The sequence below is a fragment of the Salvelinus namaycush genome, chromosome 13 (assembly GCF_016432855.1).
Source record: "Salvelinus namaycush isolate Seneca chromosome 13, SaNama_1.0, whole genome shotgun sequence".
Taxonomy (NCBI): Eukaryota; Metazoa; Chordata; class Actinopteri; order Salmoniformes; family Salmonidae; genus Salvelinus; species Salvelinus namaycush.
This window is the reverse complement of record NC_052319.1, coordinates 27827247-27845488: the sequence shown is the minus strand read 5'-3', so window position 1 is coordinate 27845488 and position 18242 is coordinate 27827247. Positions and strand designations below refer to the sequence as shown.

General features: G+C 43.1%; 1 protein-coding gene across 1 annotated transcript; it reads right to left on the bottom strand.

Annotated features, from left to right (window-relative positions):
* Nucleotides 1-9574: 9574 nt before the first annotated feature.
* On the bottom strand, nt 9575-16429 carry LOC120058393 (purine nucleoside phosphorylase LACC1-like). Its single transcript, XM_039007023.1, has 5 exons — nt 15744-16429; nt 13199-13377; nt 11773-11941; nt 11442-11667; nt 9575-9883 (listed from the first exon to the last, which is right to left on the bottom strand). The coding sequence occupies exons 1-5, from the start codon at nt 16270-16272 to the stop codon at nt 9676-9678; spliced, it is 1311 nt and encodes a 436-aa protein (XP_038862951.1). The 5' UTR covers nt 16273-16429; the 3' UTR covers nt 9575-9675.
* Between the last annotated feature and the right edge of the window lie 1813 nt (nt 16430-18242).

The following is an 18242-nucleotide window of genomic DNA, read 5'->3' as shown; positions in this document are numbered from 1 at the left end:
GAAAGAAGGAGAGGGGAGAAGGGGGAGACAGCAGGATAAGTGGAGGGAAAAGAGGAGAGGGGAGAAGGGGGAGACAGCAGGATAAGTGGAGGGAAAGGAGGAGAGGGGAGAAGGGGGAGACAGCAGGATAAGTGGAGGGAAAGGAGGAGAGGGGAGAAGGGGGAGACAGCAGGATAAGTGGAGGGAAAGGATGAGAGGGGAGAAGGGGGAGACAGCAGGATAAGTGGAGGGAAAGGAGGAGAGGGGAGAAGGGGGAGACAGCAGGATAAGTGGAGGGAAAGGAGGAGAGGGGAGAAGGGGGAGACAGCAGGAGAAGTGGAGGGAAAGGAGGAGAGGGGAGAAGGGGGAGACAGCAGGATAAGTGGAGGGAAAGGAGGAGAGGGGAGAAGGGGGGAGACAACAGGATAAGTGGAGGGAAAGGAGGAGAGGGGAGAAGGGGGAGACAGCAGGATAAGTGGAGGGAAAGGAGAAGAGGGGAGAAGGGGGAGACAGCAGGATAAGTGGAGGGAAAGGATGAGAGGGGAGAAGTGGGAGACAGCAGGATAAGTGGAGGGAAAGGAGGAGAGGGGAGAAGGGGGAGACAACAGGATAAGTGGAGGGAAAGGAGGAGAGGGGATAAGGGGGAGACAACAGGATAAGTGGAGGAAAAGGATGAGAGGGGAGAAGGGGGAGACAGCAGGATAAGTGGAGGGAAAGGAGGAGAGGGGAGAAGGGGGGAGACAACAGGATAAGTGGAGGGAAAGGAGGAGAGGGGAGAAGGGGGAGACAACAGGATAAGTGGAGGGAAAGGAGGAAAGGGGAGAAGGGGGAGACAACAGGATAAGTGGAGGGAAAGGAGGAGAGGGGAGAAGGGGGAGACAGCAGGATAAGTGGAGGGAAAGAAGGAGAGGGGAGAAGGCGGGAGATGCACGTGGGAGAGAGGAGGGGTGTGCTGGCCAGATGGGCAAACCCAAAATGTAGACATGCCAGGTAACTGGGTCACAGAGATTGAACTCCATGGTCCCTTCATTTCTTCCTCCCTGCCACATTTTCACATTTACATTTGAGTAATTTAGCAGACGCTCTTATCCAGCGCGACTTTCAGCAGTGAGTGCATACATTTTCCATACTGGTCTCTCTCTCTCTTCCATACTGGTCCCAATCCTTGCGTTGCAACTGCCATGTCCTACCAACTGAGCAATACGGAACCTGAGCTGCAACCCATTCACACCATCCATCCCTTTATCACTCCACCCGTCTCGTGCTGCAGGATCTGACAGAGAGAGAGAAGAAGAGGTAGGAGAGAGATAAAAACATCCCTTGTGTGTTTGTTTACCCTAATCCCAGAGCTGGTGTGTGATGTGAGTCCTGCTACTGAGTCAGACCAGAAGCTCTCTCTCTCTCTCTTACACATGCAGGCTCCCACAACAGAGCATGTTACTGTTTACACATGGTACTGTTTACTCTCTCTCTCTCTCTCTCTCTTTCTCTCTCTCTCTCTCTCGCTCTCTCTCTCTCTCTCTCTCTCTCTGGGAGACACGGCTGAGTTATTGGGCTTATGACCAGACAGTGTGTGTCTGCCAACGAGTCAGGCCTGCAGACAGTATGTTCTATACAAGAGGTATTTCAATGTCTAACAATACCTAATGCTCTACAGACACTCTCTGTTTCCTGGCTGTGCAGACAGGCAGAATGTTGAGGAATTTACAACTGAGTCTCAGAGTTCTAACTCCTCTCAGCATTAGCACAACTTCTTTCTTAAGGCCAGTTTTGTTTTTTTGAACACTTCTTTGTTTGAAAACACAGATCCAAACATGCAGTATTCACACGGTGTAGTGCAGAGTAGTGGTTTTGACTGATCCCAGGAAACCGGGGAAACTGGTGTGAAACTGGTGTGTGTTATGTGATTGTGAGTGTGACTGCAGTTTTTTAAATTGAACCTTTATTTAACCTATATTTAACAATGACGGCCTACCAAAAGGCAAAAGACCTCCTGCGGGGGCGGGGGCTGGGAATAAAAAAATAAAAAAAAACATATAAATATAGGACAAAACACACATCACGACAAGAGAGACAACACAACATTACATAAAGAGAGACCTAAGACAACAACATAGCAAGGCAACACAATATGACAACAACATGGTAGCAACACATGGTAGCAGCACAAAACATGGTACAAACATTATTGGGCACAGACAACAGCACAAAGGTCAAGAAGGTAGAGACAACAATACATCACGCAAAGCAAGGTACTAGCAGGGTACTAGGAACAGAGCCTTAAAAACATATGTGCTTCTGGGTATGCAGGAGTGTACCGGTATCTTTACGCAACTAACTCATGCCATGTCGGTATATATATATGATACATCCATAAATGTAGTACTTTCTGCGTATGCACCCTGCTGCCATCCTCATGTAACTGATCCTGAGGACAGAAACATCAACAGACTCGAACAGAGAGAAATGAGCGATGAACAGAGAGAAGAAGACTCTTATATAAGACTTGGCATGTCTGTTTCATTCCAGAAGTTAGGGCAAGGACACACATCACGATCCTGATAATGACTCAGATATCACTTTACTGTAGCTTAGACGGCTTGTTCCAGGAAACGTGTGCTTTTAGCGTTCCTTCCAGGAAACGTGTGCTTTTAGCGTTCCTTCAATATTTTAAGTGGAAATTGTGCACAAATATTGCATTATTAAAAGCCTGTTATATTACATGAAGTGCCCTTTAATATAGACTACATGGAAAATTCAATAAATCATCTTTTCAATAAGAATAAAGACTTGCTTAAGTGCCAAAATTCAGCATTTTGACATGTCCCTCTGTGCACCCAAATTTTACCCCACTCAACCCCAAAAAGTTGTCACCATCATTGTAAAACCCTAATTATTTTGTTGCTTGACAAAGTCATTTCTGAAAAGTATTATTTATTTAATGTGATTATTGATTAAGTTGAAGGTAAAAAAAAATAATATATAATTAAAGGGGCATTTGCTACATCCATTTTGGGACGTTAAAAGTAATGATATACAGTTGAAGTCGGAAGTTTACATACACCTCAGCCACAAACATTTAAACTCAGTTTTTCACAATTCCTGACACTTAATCCTAGTAAAAATTCCCTGTCTTATGTCAGTTAGGATCACCACTTTATTTTAAGAATGGGAAATGTCATAATAATCATAGAGAGAATGATTTATTTCAGCTTTTATTTCTTTCATCACATTCCCAGTGGGTTGGAAGTTTACATACACTCAATTAGTATTTGGTAGTATTGCCGTTAAACTGTTTAACTTGAGTCAAACGTTTTGGGTAGCCTTCCACAAGCTTCCCACAATAAGTTTGGTGAATTTTGGCCCATTCTTCCTGACAGAGCTCGTGTAACTGAATCAGGTTTGTAGGCCTCCTTGCTTGCACACGCTTTTTCAGTTCTGCCCACAAATTTTCCAATGGGATTTAGGTCAGGGCTTTGTGATGGCCACTCCAATACCTTGACTTTGTTGTCCTTAAGCCATTTTGCCACAACTTTGGAAGTATGCTTGGGGTCATTGTCCATTTGGAAGACCCATTTGCGACCAAGCTTTAACTTCCTGACTGATGTCTTGAGATGTTGCTTCAATATATCCACATAATTTTCCTTTCCTCATGATGCCATCTGAAGTGCACCAGTCCCTCCTGCAGCGATGCACCCGCACAACATGATGCTGCCACCCCCGTACTTTACGGTTGGGATGGTGTTCTTCGGTTTGCAAGCCTCCCCCTTTTTCCTCCAAACATAACGATGGTCATTATGGCCAAACAATTCTATGTTTGTTTCATCAGACCAGAGGACATTTCTCCAGAAAGTACGATCTTTGTCCCCATGTGCAGTTGCAAACCGTAGTCTGGCTTTTTTTATGACAGTTTTGGAGCAGTGGCTTCTTCCTTGCTGAGCAGGCTTTCAGGTTATGTCGATATAGGACTTGTTTAACTGTGGATGTAGATACTTTTGTACCTGTTTCCTCCAGCATCTTCACAAGGTCCTTTGCTGTTGTTCTTGGATTGATTTGCCTTTTTGGCACCAACGTACGTTAATCTCTAGGAGGCAGAAAGCATCTCCTTTCTGAGCGGTATGACGGCTGCGTGGTACCATGGTGTTTATACTTGTGTACTATTGTTTGTACATATGAGCGTGGTACCTTCAGACGTTTGGAAATTGCTCCCAAGGATGAACCAGACTTGTGGAGGTACCACTTGTGGAGGTACCAATTTTTTTTCTGAGGTCTTGGTTGATTTCTTATGATTTTCCCATGATGTCAAGCAAAGAGGCACTGAGTTTGAAGGTAGGCCTTGAAATACATCCACAGGTACACCTCCAATTGACTCAAATTATGTCAATTAGCATATCAGAAGCTTCTAAAGCCATGACATCATTTTCTGGAATTTTCCAAGCTGTTTAAAGGCACAGTCAATTTAGTGTATGTAAACTTTTAACCCACTGGAATTGTGATACAGTGAATTATAAGTGAAATAATCTGTCTGTAAACAATAGTTGGAAAAATGACTTGTGTCATGCACAAAGTAGATGTCCTAACCGACTTGGCCAAAACTATAGTTTGTTAACAAGAAATTTGTGGAGTGGTTGGAAACGAGTTTTAATGACTCCAACCTAAATGTATGTAAACTTCCAACTTCAACTGTATAGCCATTGATTCTAGAAGAATTCATCTCGATTACCCAGAAGTAAAATTATTTTGCAGAAATGTGTCATTTCCTGTTTGACTTCTGGGGGGAATGCCATTAACAATTGTGATGACCTTTGTGCAAATAATCAATGACAAACACCCCAAACAAGGAACTACTGCTGCTTGTAATCACATAACTCTATGTGAACCTTGACAGATTTTCGCCATTTTATGTTCACGAGAATCTGTCCATGAGAGATTATAGAAGAATATAACTGCCTCATGAGCTTAGTTCAACTGTTTTACCCCATCAGGAACCAACATATGAGCTTGTTTTACACCAATGTTTGTAAACAATGTAATTGTCAACAAACACTGAAAACATGGTTAAAACGATCATGTTGATCTCATGGATGGTCAGTGCTTGCATCTATAGTGCTATCTATGATTTTTTTTTTTTTTACCAAGTTACACTACTCAAAAAGCACATAATTGGTGGAACGACCCAGACCTGTTTTCTATCCCCCTGGGCTGAGTTCCATGTCAATGACCCTGACTTTCTGTTCCCTTAACCTCTGCCTAGGGCCGGGCCTCGACCTTCTCCCTGGCTGTTTGCAGTAAAACACTCAATTATATGAATATTGTCTTGCGCCACAATGAGATATGTGTGTGTGTTTGTGCGTTGCCTTGCGTGCCACAGGCCGGTGCTGTGAGATGCTGGCTGTGTGTGATTGTGTATCCTAACCTACTTAACCACATTCTTTCCAAAACAAAAGCAGCCAGGTTGGTATTTAGGAAACACTTTGTGGTTTTCCAAGTCCACTCACACCACACACTGAAATCTGTCATGGCCAGGGTCAGAAGGCCTGTTTGGGGGGTACACAGAGACAGCGTAAACAGTTACAGTATAGCAGAGTGTATATGCGTGTGTGAGTGTTTGAGAGTTTTTGTGGTAATGATTATTATATGAGGAGAGAGAGGAGAGGCAGTTATGAAACTTAGTGTAGGTAAGTAAATGTCTGTGTATACGTGTGTGCACTGTGTATGTATGGAGTAACAGAGAGAGTACATGTGTTTGTATGTGGTGGTTATGAAACAGAGAGATTTATAGTTATAATTACACAACAGAAGACTCTGACCGTATTAAAAACAAGTAGAACCCTACTGCCCGTCTAAACTAGATAAAACCAGACAGAAAGATAGCAAGGGAGAAAACTAAATATTAAGAGAAGGTGAAAAGAAAAAGACAGTGAGAGAAAGCAAAATAGAGAGTGGGAGAAGAAGGAAACGAGAAAGAGAAATTGAAGGAAATAGAAGAAGGGAAAAGCAAACGAGCGAGCGAGAGAGAGAGAGAGAGAGAGAGAGAGAGAGAGAGAGAGAGAGAGAGAGAGAGAGAGAGAGAGAGAGAGACAGAGAGAGAGACAGAGAGAGAGACAGAGAGAGAGAGAGAGAGAGAGAGAGAGAGAGAGAGAGAGAGAGAGAGAGAGAGAGAGAGAGAGAGAGAGAGAGAGAGAGAGAGAGAGAGAGAGAGAGAGAGAGCTGTCTGGAATGTTGAAAGAGCCATCCATTTGCAGACACAACAACCTGGTGATTAGTTTCGGATTTGTCTTGAACTTGCTGCTCTCTGGCTGTGACTAGACTGAGACTGATCATTCAGACTGACTGTGTTAGATTATCAATCAAATCAAAAGTGGTTAGAAGTGGTACTTATACAGTTCCTAGTCCCCTTCTCTCTTCTCCTCTTCACTCCTCTCCTCCTTTTGCATTTCCTCCTCCCCCTTCTCTATTCTATATCTGCTCGCCTTTCTTTCCCCTCCCCTCCTTGTCACGTGTGACAGCCAGAGCCAGTTTCCCTCAGTCTCATGATGATCTGCAGACCCAGAGGAACAGAGAGACAGAGAAATCTGCAGACAGAGAGAGAGACCCAAAACACCCTAGATCATAGATGGAACATTTTTACAGCTAGTTCATTTCTCAGAACTGTTTTCTACAGACAGACAAAGTAGTGAGGTTAGGTGTATATCCTCACTCTCACATGTGATGTGACGGCTGTAATAAACAGAGAAAACAGTTGTTTTGTTGCTGGATCAAATTGGACCAAATCTTTGTATCAAAACAATTGACATTTATGTCATTTAGCAGGCGCTTTTATCCAGAGCGATTTACAGGAGCAATTAGGGTTAAGTGCCTTGCTCAAGGGAACACACAGATTTGTCACCAAATTGGCTCGGGGATTATGAACCAGAAACCTTTCTGTTACTGGCCCATCGTTAGCCTACCCTGCCACCCCCCAAAAAACAATGGTTTCATTTGTAGGTCAGTGCTTGTTTCCTACGTACTGTTGGGAGGGTAAGTTCAGTCAGAAGGAAGAAGATTGGGGACACAAGGACAGGGCAATCCTGACAGTGTCTCTCCTAACAGAGGCTTCCATTCATTTGAACGTAAACAATCAAACATGCAACACCGATATCTGCAAAGTACTGCAGTAATGTGTTCCTTCCTACGGTACTGACGTATTCACATACACATGCAACACACATACATGTCACAACAGTCCAGTCAGTCAGACAGAGGTGATGCAGTCAGTAATTACACTGGCAGATGAATGAGTAAAGTTCTCGACAGGTCCTATTACACCACAGGGGCTAAAACCTGATCGGGTCACACAGACACACCAGTTGATCCCAGGAAGGGTGTATATGTCTCACCCTCTCAGGCCGTGGCTTCCTGTGCTGTTCTGGCAGAATGATGGTGTGAAAGACTCCAATATCATTTACACTGACACACCCAAACGCACACTGTCATCTGAGATCTACCAGCTCCACTATGTGTGAGTGTGTATGTGTACTTTCAGAGACTGTTAGAGATCCCTTGGCACTTACCACACAGTGCTAACCCTTGATGTTGTCCTGGCTAAACTCTCCACCTGGCCGCTCGCACTCAAACTCTCAACCTTACATAGATCAGTCCAACACCTAAGCCATTAAGACCAGAGTTCTGAACCTGTTCATAGGGTTGCTGGTATTGTGAGGACACTACCGTGTTTAGAGGCCTGTATCCCCCAGTGTCTTGACTCATTCTCCCAGCAAAACAGACCTACTGCTTATAACAAAGCTAATACTGCACCCTAGCGCCCAATGTCTGCAACAACACTACCTATAATATATATACTGCATTCCGTCCACTCTGTCTCCCGCCCTCTCTCTGTCTGTCTCCCCCCCCTCTCTCTGTCTGTCTCCCCCCTCTCTCTGTCTGTCTCCCCCCTCTCTCTCTCTGTCTCCCTCGCTCCCTCTCTCTGTCTGTCTCCCTCGCTCCCTCTCTCTGTCTGTCTCCCTCGCTCCCTCTCTCTGTCTGTCTCCCTCCCTCTCTCTCTCTCCCCCTCTCTGTGTCTGTCCCCCCCTCTCCCCCCCTATCTGTGTCTGTCCCCCCCTCTGTCTGTCTCTCCCCTCTCTCTGTGTGGTTAGGTTATTATATTAGGACATATTAAGCACAGCTGTTGGTCTTAATTAGTCAGGTTTAATTAAAGTAGCTGGTGTGGAACTTATACAATGCAGTGAAGACGTGTTTAACGGTAGTTTTAATAGACCATGGCCTCATAAAACACTAAAATACAAGATCATACAAGATAGACTTTATATGCCTTGCTATGGAGGTTCTTTTAATCAAATGTTCTATATTGGGTTTTCATTTATGTGCACCCCACATGAGCTATTCATACAGACGTGATTCCTGAGATCTTTAGACAAAGATAAACAAACAATGCATTATTGTATTTGTGTGAGGATACAGTATTATTTTGGTGGTGCTATCGCCACCTTTTGATATATCAGATTTCCTGCTACTGTATTTCTGTGGAACCAAAATAATGGCACCAAAATAATACTGTATCCTCACACAAACACAATAATGCATTGTGTATGAATAAGTGTTTGCATATGAAGTGAATATTCATGGAAAGATCTGGAATGTACCGCTTTTATGTTGCATGCAACTTTACCACAGACAGATATGGCTACATGTGCATTTAATATACAGTACCAGTCAAATGTTTGGACACACCTACTCATTCAAAGGTTTTTCTTTATTTGGACTATTTTCTACATTGTAGAATAATAGTGAAGACATCAAAACGATGAAATAACACATGGGAATCATGTAGTAACCAAAAAAGTATTAAACAAATCAAAATATGTTATATGTAAGATTCTTCAAAGTAGCCACCCTTTGCCTTGACGACAGCTTTAATCACTCTTGGCATTCTCTCAACCAGCTTCATGAGGTAGTCACCTGGAATGCATTTCAATTAACAGGTGTGCCTGTTCATTTGTGGAATTTCTTTCCATCTTAATTCGTTTGAGCCAATCAGTTGTGTTGTGACAAGGTAGGGGTGGTATACAGAAGATAGCCCTATTTGGTAAAAGACCAAGTCCATATTATGTCAAGAACAGCTCAAATAAGCAAAGAGAAAAGACAACCCATAATGACTTTAAGACATGAAAGTCAGTCAATGAGGAAAATTTCAAGAACTTTTAAAGTTAAACCATCGTGTCTTTGTGAGACGCAGAGTAGGTGAACGGATGATCTCTGCATGTGTGGTTCCCACCGTGAAGCATGGACGAGGATGTGGGATGGTGTGGGGGTGCTTTGCTCGTGACACTGTCAGTGATTTATTTAGAATTTAAGGCACACTTAACCAGCATGGCTACCACAGCATTCGAGTGGCGCAGAGATACGCCATCCCATCTGGTTTGCGCTTAGTGGGACTATCATTCCTCATGAAGCTGGTTGACAGAATGTCAAGAGTGCGCAAAGCTGTCATCAAGCCAAAGGTTCACTACTTTGAAGAATCTCAAATATAAAATATATTAAACACTTTTTTGATTACTACATGATTCCATATGTGTTATTTCATAGGTTTGATGTATTCAGTATTATTCTACAATGTAGAAAATAGTCAGAATAAAGAAAAACCCTGCAATGAGTAGGTGTTCTAAAACTTTTGACTGGTACTGTACATAAATGAATTCAGTGTTCTGAACTACTGAAACAGTCAGTAGTTCCTGCTTCGTCCATCCACAGGAAGCCCATCTGTGTTCCGAAGTCAAGCCCGTCCCTGACGTGGGAGAAGAAGGCCTCAGGGTGACAGGAGGTGCACAGGGTCACGCTCGGCCTGTCAGTCACTGTGTCATCATGGATACGCTCAGGCAGGACCCCTTCCCTCTGGATAAGTATTCTGGAATGGAGAACGTGGAAGTTTAAAAACACAGGAAAAGAAGAAACCCTGATCTAAACAATGTAGATTATTCTACTTTAATTATTCCATGGTCAGCATGCCCCAAGGGTAAAATGTGTGTTCAGAAGAAATACTGCCCCTTTAGTTAGACTCTCCATCATTCTGCTGGTTAGATTGGTAATCCATTAACCTGATGGGACTAATGATCATTTCAATAGTATCACCCTACACAACCAGTATCCAATCACAGAGATCACTCCCAGGGCATGACCTTTGTCTTTGCAATCAGATGAGTGGCTGGGGGGAACTGACTCTATGGTAGTAAATCAGGTAGAGCGGTAACCTGGTAACACCCTATAGGAAATCAATCAGGCGACTCCAGCCTAGCAGCACCTATCATAAAAACCACATCATAGTTTGACCTCATAGTGACCTCATTATTGACCCTGTGGAGTTATTTCAACTGGGAGTCAATGCTTTTTTTATTATCAGTGATTTAAGGACATTACGTCAGAGAAAGAGTGGTAAGGCTCAAGCAACTGAATGTACACGAAAGTCGAGGAGCGAAGTCGGGTGAAGTGCAACTGCGATAGCCGGAAGTCTGATATTTATATATTTTGTTAAATTATTTTTTTTACTACTTTTTCTCTCCAATTGGTAGTTACAGTCTTGTCCCATTGTTGCAACTCCTATACGGGAGGTCGAGAGCCATGCATCCTCCGAAACACGACTCTGCCAAGCCACACTGCTTCTTGACAAACTGCTCACTTAACCCAGAAGCCAGCCGCACCAATGTGTCGGAGGAAACACCGTACAACTGGCGACCGTGTCAGTGTTAATGCTCCCGGCCCGCCACAGGAGTCGCTAGAGAGGGATGGGACAAGGACATCCTGGCTGGCCAAACCCTCCCCTAACCCGGATGATGCTGGGCCAATTGTGCGTCGCCTTATGGGTCTCCCAGTCGCGGCCGGCTGCGACACAGCCCGGGATCGAACCCAGATATGTAGTGCCTTAGACCGCTGCGCCACTCGGGAGGCCCGGAAGTCGGATATTAATGTGGTTTTCCAACAGCAAGGGTCAGATCAACATGGCAGTGTTGCCATTGTTTTAGAAAAGTTTTTCTTTCTATGTCTCCAACCCCCATATCGCACACTCACAAACTGGCATACTATACGTGTACATTGTACAATCAATAAGTGACAGAGAGACTCAAATATCACATTCATTTGTATATATCCAGTGTATACACGAATCGCGACAAAGATGGTTCCTGTTTCAGTCATGTCTTTGATCATGTTTGCGTGGGTAAAAAAAACCTAATGATTGGTTGACAATAGAGCCTTCCACAATGCAGGCGATGGCTGCAGGATGAAGTTGGTGAAGAGCAACTGCAGAAACTTGGTCACAAGATTTTTGTAAAGTTCATGCAGTCGACAAGTCGGACAATTTTTATCCCCATAATGCAACACTTTGAAAGGCAGTGACCAACGATGTTTGAGAAAAGGGATCTGCTTGAACGCGCTATTTGTCTATGTGTTGTATAGTTGGCCAAACTAACCTGGTGGCTAGTCGTATGTTGACATGAGGCCTGGTCTCGGCCATGTCAGGAACACAGTCAGGGTGGATAGAGTAGAAGTCTGCAGCCTGCTCTCTCTCCAGTGTAAAGCAACAGGCCCCCACCGACGGCCCGATCACCACGGTGACGTCACACGCCCTGCTGCCGAATCCCCTCACCATGGCGTTGACTGTAGCCATGGCAACACCCATCAGGGTTCCTTTCCATCCTGAGAGGGAAACACAAAGGAACACTTTATAATGACGCACCAGCAGACATCTTTCTACGGAATATTAATACTGTCTTGTACTTAAAGTGTATGTGTGTGTCTCACCAGCGTGAGCTACTCCGATGACCCTGGCCACGGGGTCAGTGAAGAGGAGGGGCATGCAATCAGCTCCTGGCGCAGCTATGACAACACCTCTCTGATTGGTTACGATGCCATCATAGTCGTGTGGCTCCTCTTCCTTTCCCATCACCCATACGTCACTGCTGTGGTTCACCTGGCAGAAACAGCTATTCAGCATTAACCACTTAATGATGTCAGTGATGTTTTCTACAACCCACTGGAGTGAGTGTTACACGATGTACAGGACACGTGCACTACCTCCCTGTGCCATAACGGTCTAGACCTCAATCAATCAAATGTATTTTATAAAGCCCTTTTTACATCAGCAGTTGTCACAAAGTGCTTTACAGATATCTAGCTTAAAACCCCAAAGAGCACGCAATGCAGAGGCAGAAGCACAGAAACATTCCCTAAAAGGCAGGAACCTAAGAAAAAACCTAGAGGAACCAGGTTATTAAGAGGCGTGGCCTGTCAGAGTGCATATTATGGGGGGCCCAGGGGGGTCTCAGACCCTCTGAATGAGACATGAATGCCCCTAAATGCAACAAAGTCAACTTTGGGGGGGTCTATAATTAATTCTAATTGAACCATTCTCCTATTTATTTAAAATGCAATTTTTTCTGCTACAGTGGTAAATATTCAAGGAGAATTTTCCTATGTCTGAAGTAAATCTCAATTTTTTATGTAAATGGCTTGTTATAGAAGGGTCCAGACCAATGTTTCCTCAAATTTTTGTTCATCGTCAGCTAATTTCAGGTCTGCTAAGTGCAAACTTGAACATTGTGAAAATTCTGTGCAACTTCCGGTGTATGTTTACCGTGAACACAGGCTGTACCCTTTAAGTTAAAACTAACAGTGGTCAAGTAGGCTACTGTGGCTATTTGATCATAATGTAGGCCTACCAGAGTGTCCTTCCATAAAAAACAACGGAGAAAATGCATCCTATGTTGTTTATGAGAAACTTACCCCAGCCGCGATTCACTTCCTTATTGCTTGTTGTGCAGTATCAGGGCACGCAAAATACATGAACAAAATCTCAAAAAAAAATATGTATTTTTAGAAACGGACACACTCTCAGTATAGTGATGTAGGTCATTAGATGTTGTACACGTGAAATGGTGTCATTCTGAACTTTATCCGCAACGTTACATTCCCTTTTGTGCAACTCGAGACGTTTACTATAGCGACACGCTCGGCCTGCACCGCTGTGTGGGGGAAACTTGACCAAAAGGGATTATAACTTTGGAGATAAAGTTAAGCGTGTGAAGTCCCGTGAAAAAAATAGAGACCCTCCGCATGTCACAGTATAGTTCACACTCTGTAGCCAGTCTTCTTCTGGTTGACCTCTTGAGGCAGTGTTACACTTACATCCAGAGAGGCTACATTAATGTTATTTGCTGTGCTGTGGTACCTTGACCAGGTGCAGGAGTCGGGGGTAGAACCCAGCTTTTTGGGCTAGTCTGCGGATGTTCTCGGCTACGAGGGTCCTGGGGTCTCTGCGTCTGGAGCTACTGAACAGGTTGAGAGAGGAGAGGGTGGAGATGGAGGAAATACCTCCTGTACGTGTGGTGAACCCATGGGAGAAACAGTCTACACACACACGCGCGCGCGCACGCACGCACACACACACACACACACACACACACACAGAGAGAGACAAAGTGGGGAGAGAGTGAGGAAGAGAGAACGCAAGTATTTCCTGTGACTGTGCCTCAAAACCAAATGTTTACCTGGCACACCACTCCACCCTGGAATTGAACAGCCTTTATGACCAGGTCCACCTAAATCAGCTCAATGTAATTGAAGAATCCAAACAATCTAACCACTTCTACAGCAAAACATATACATGATCAAATACAAATCTTAGAATCAACTATTAAAGTCTTCCAGAACCCACTGGATTCTTCAATTACATTGAATGAACTACAGGCCAAATTACAAACCCTCCAACCCAAAAAGGCCTGTGGTGTTGATGGTATCCTCAATGAAATGATCAAATATACAGACCACAAATTCCAAATGGCTATACTTAAACTCTTTACCATCATCCTTGGCTCTGGCATCTTCCCCAATATTTGGAACCAAGGACTAATCACCCCAATCCACAAAAGTTGAGACAAATTTGACCTCAATAACTACTGTGGGAGCAACCTTGGGAAAATCCTCTGCATTATCATTAACAGCAGACTAGTTCATTTCCCCAGTGAAAGCAATGTACTAAGCAAATGTCAAATTGGCTTTTTACCAAATTACCGTACGACAGACCACGTATTCACCCTGCACACCCTAATTGACAAACAAACAAACCAAAACAAAGGCAAAGTCTTCTCATGCTTTGTTGATTTCAAAAAAGCTTTTGACTCAATTTGGCATGAGGGTCTGCTATACAAATTGATGGAAAGTGGTGTTGGGGGAAAAACATACGACATTATGAAATCCATGTACACAAACAAAATTGGCAAAAAACACACACATTTCTTTCCACAGGGCCATGGGGTGAGACAGGGATGCAGCTTAAGCCCCACCCTCTTCAACATATATATCAACGGATTGGCGAGGGAACTAGAACAGTCTCCAGCACCCGCCCTCACCCTACTAGAATCTGAAGTCAAATGTCACTGTTTGCTGATGATCTGGTGCTTCTGTCCCCAACCAAGGAGGGCCTACAGCAGCATCTAGATTTTCTGTACAGATTCTGTCAGACTTGGGCCCTGAAAGTCAATCTCAGAAAGACAAAAATAATAGTGTTCCAAAAAGGGTCCAGTTGCTAGGACCACAAATACAAATTCCATCTAGACACCGTTGCCCTAGAGCACACACAAAACTATACATACCTCGGCCTAAACATCAGCGCTACAGGTAACTTCAACAAAGCTGTGAACGAGCCTAGAGACAAGGCAAGAAGGGCCTTCTATGCTATCAAAAGGAACATAAAATTTGACGTACCAATTAGGATCTGGCTAAAAATACTTGAATCAATATCATTGCCCTTTATGGTTGTGAGGTTTGGGGTTCGCTCACCAACCAAGAATTCACAAAATGTGACAAACACCAAATTGAGACTCTTCATGCAGAAGAATTCACAAAATGGTCGTGTTAATCCCAACCAAATCATGAGAAAACAAAAAAGATAATTACTTGACACATAGGAAAGAATTAACAAACAAAAAAAGAGCAAACTACAATGCTATTTGGTCCTAAACAGAGAGTACACAGTGGCAGAATACCTGATCACTGTGACTGACCCAAAATGAAGGAAAGCTTTGACTATGTACAGACTCAGTGAGCATAGCCTTGCTATTGAGAAAGGCTGCCGTAAGCAGACCTGGCTCTCAAGAGAAGACAGGCTATATGCACACCGCCCACAAAATGTGGTGGAAACTGAGCTGCACTTCCTAACCTCGTGCCAAATGTATGACCATATTAGAGACACATATTACACAGATCCACAAAGAATTAGAAAACAAAACCAATTTGGATTAACTCCCATATCTATTGGGTGAAATACCACAGTGTGCCATCACAGCAGCAATATTTGTGACCTGTTGCCACAAGAAAAGGGCAACCAGTGAAGAACAAACACCATTGTAAATACAACCCATATTTATGTTTATTTATTTTCCCTTTTGTACTTTAACTATTTGCACATAATATGACATTTGTCATGTCTTTATTATTTTGGAACTTTAGTGAGTGTAATGTTTACTGTTAATTTTGATAGTTTATTTCACTTGTGTTTATTATCTAGTTCACTTGCTTTGGCAATGATAACATGTTTCCTATGCCAATAAAGCCCTTACATTGAATTGAGAGAGAAGAGGTGTATGGAGGGAGGGGAGAGGGGGTGAAGAGGAAAGAAGGGAGGGACTGTTCACTGGTTGCTGAATGATAGTCTTCAGATAATTCTGCATAATATTACACTACAGTAATAGATACTGTATTACACACACACCTACCTGAAATGAAAGTGGACCTCAGTATGGTGACGTCTCCTTTAGCAGGTAACTGCTGCAGAAAGCTTCTGACCTCCTCTCTGATCTCACTGACAGGTGGAGCTAAAGGTGAGTCGCATTGCACATGACCAGGGCACGGGAGGTCATTGGATGTGATGTACTCAAATGTATACACCTCCGTGAAAAGTTGCTCAATGTATGCTTCAAACATCGGTCTCCTGTTTTTTGAGGTGAAGACCCGAACCGTTCGCAAATCCAGTTGGTCCACGGCTAGTTTGAAACGGTACCAAGACTCCGTAACAGTGGTGTAGTCCAATACGTGTACGTTTGTCTTCTGACTGAAAAACGTTACCAGCAAAGACACCTTGTTCTCGCCGTTTGCATTACAACGTTGAACGTGTGGTCCGAATAGTAGATATATTTGAAAGCCGACATCGCTCCTACCTGTGACGCTTTTTACTTGCCTCTCCACGCACGAGCTGTGCTGCGGACACCGACAGTGAATTAGATCTATAATGAAGACTTCTGACATGTTGTCAAGTAAATGCAATAATAATATCCAATAAACGGAAATAACTACTAGATAAAACTACGAGATAACTACTAGATAAAAGCTTCTCTACAAGTGTGTTATGAATGCTGCATGTCCAGGGGCGATGTGCCTTTTTACGCAAAGAGGAACACATTTTCATGCGTCAACACGCCGCTTTCAGAAACTCCAGAGAGTTTGAACTTCCTCCTTGAATAGCACTGTTCCCGCCCTCCGGGGTTATCACTAGTTACCACCGCCACAAAGTCAAAATTGTCTCTATCGTACAAATTCATGAAAACAAAAATTAGCTTTTTGGTCTTAATTTAAGGTTAGGGTCAGGTATAATGTTAGCAGCGTGGTTAGGGTTAGGTTTCAAATCAGATTTTAAGAAGATTAATTCAAGAAATAGGCTGGGGTTTAGCCATAATTATGACTTTGTAGCTGTGGTAACCAGTGACGTCCGCCCTCCGCGGAAATTCCAGCGCGGGGTTTCTGCGACGGACTGTACACCAGTAAACAGCGTTAACCCAATATAATCTTTGACCTTTCTGAGTGTTCCTCTTCAATCCCTTTTATTGTTTTGAAGACGCATAACTTCCTCATAGCCATATCATATAATTTATTCTGTATCAATAATGTCTGGCCATGTTTGTGCTGGTCTGGTTTAGATGAAGAGGAAGTAGGCTACTGTAAATACAAACAAGACAACAGACAAGTACAGTAAGTCAAGGGTGTGCTGTGTCAGGTGATTATGACTCAGCTCATCTGTCTTCTCCAGGTCTCAATTGCAGGATGTCAAATGTAATCGAAAGGTAGTGTACGGAAAGTGGAAAGTCTACACCCACATAGGATTTCTTCACATTTTATTGTGTTACAAAGTGGGATTGATTTAATGTTCTTTTTTTCCAACAATCTACACAAAATACGCTAAGTGGAAGATAAATTATTTAAAAAAATTATGTTAATGAAAATAAAACACTAATATACCTTGATTAGATAAGTATCCACCCCCCTGAATCAATACATGTTAAAACTCCTTTGGCTGTGATTACAGCTGTGAGTCTTCTTGGGTAAGTTTCATCAGAGCTTATATTTGCCCATTATTCTTTTCAAAATTCTTCAAGCTCTGTCAAGGTGTTGGGGATCATGGCTAGACAGCAATTTTCAAGTCTTTTCAAGCAGATTTAAGTCAAAACTGTAACTTGGCTACGTAGGAACATTCACTGAGTAGATTTGGCTTTGTGTTGTAGGTTAAAAAGATGCTAGAAGATGAATTCCTCTCCCAGTGTCTGTTGTAAGCAGGCTAAAACAGGTTTTCCTCTAGGATTTTGCCTCTGCTTAGGTCTATCCTCTTTCTTTTCATCCTGAATAACTACCCAGCCTTTGCCGATGTCAAGCATACCCACACCATGATGCAGCCACCACCGTGCTTAAAAATAATGAGGCAGTTAATTTTTTATTTACTTTAGTACCTTTAGTACCTGCATGTTATTCTGTATATTTCTATTCTTCTTTTCATTCTGTCATTTAGGCCATTATTGTGGAGCCACTACAATGTTGTTGATCCATCCTCAGTTTTCTACCGTCACAGCCATTGAAGTAGCTGTTTTAAAATCAATTCATTGTGACATCCCTAAGTAGTTTCCTTCTTATCCTGCAGCTCAGTGCAGAAGGAAGATGGCATCTTTGATGTGTCTGGATGGTTTAATACATCCAATCATCCATAGCCTAATTATTAACTTGACCATGCTTAAAGATAATATTCCATGTCTGATTTGTTATTGTTATCCATCTACCAATCGCTGCCCTTCTTTATGAGGCTTTCGAAAACCTCCCTGGTCTTTGCAGTTGAACCTGTGCTTGACTGAGGGACCTTACAGATGTTGTATGTATGGGGACAGAGGAAGATAATAAAAAAATAATGCCAACCCCTATTATTTAGAGTCCATATAACTTATTAGCAGATCGAG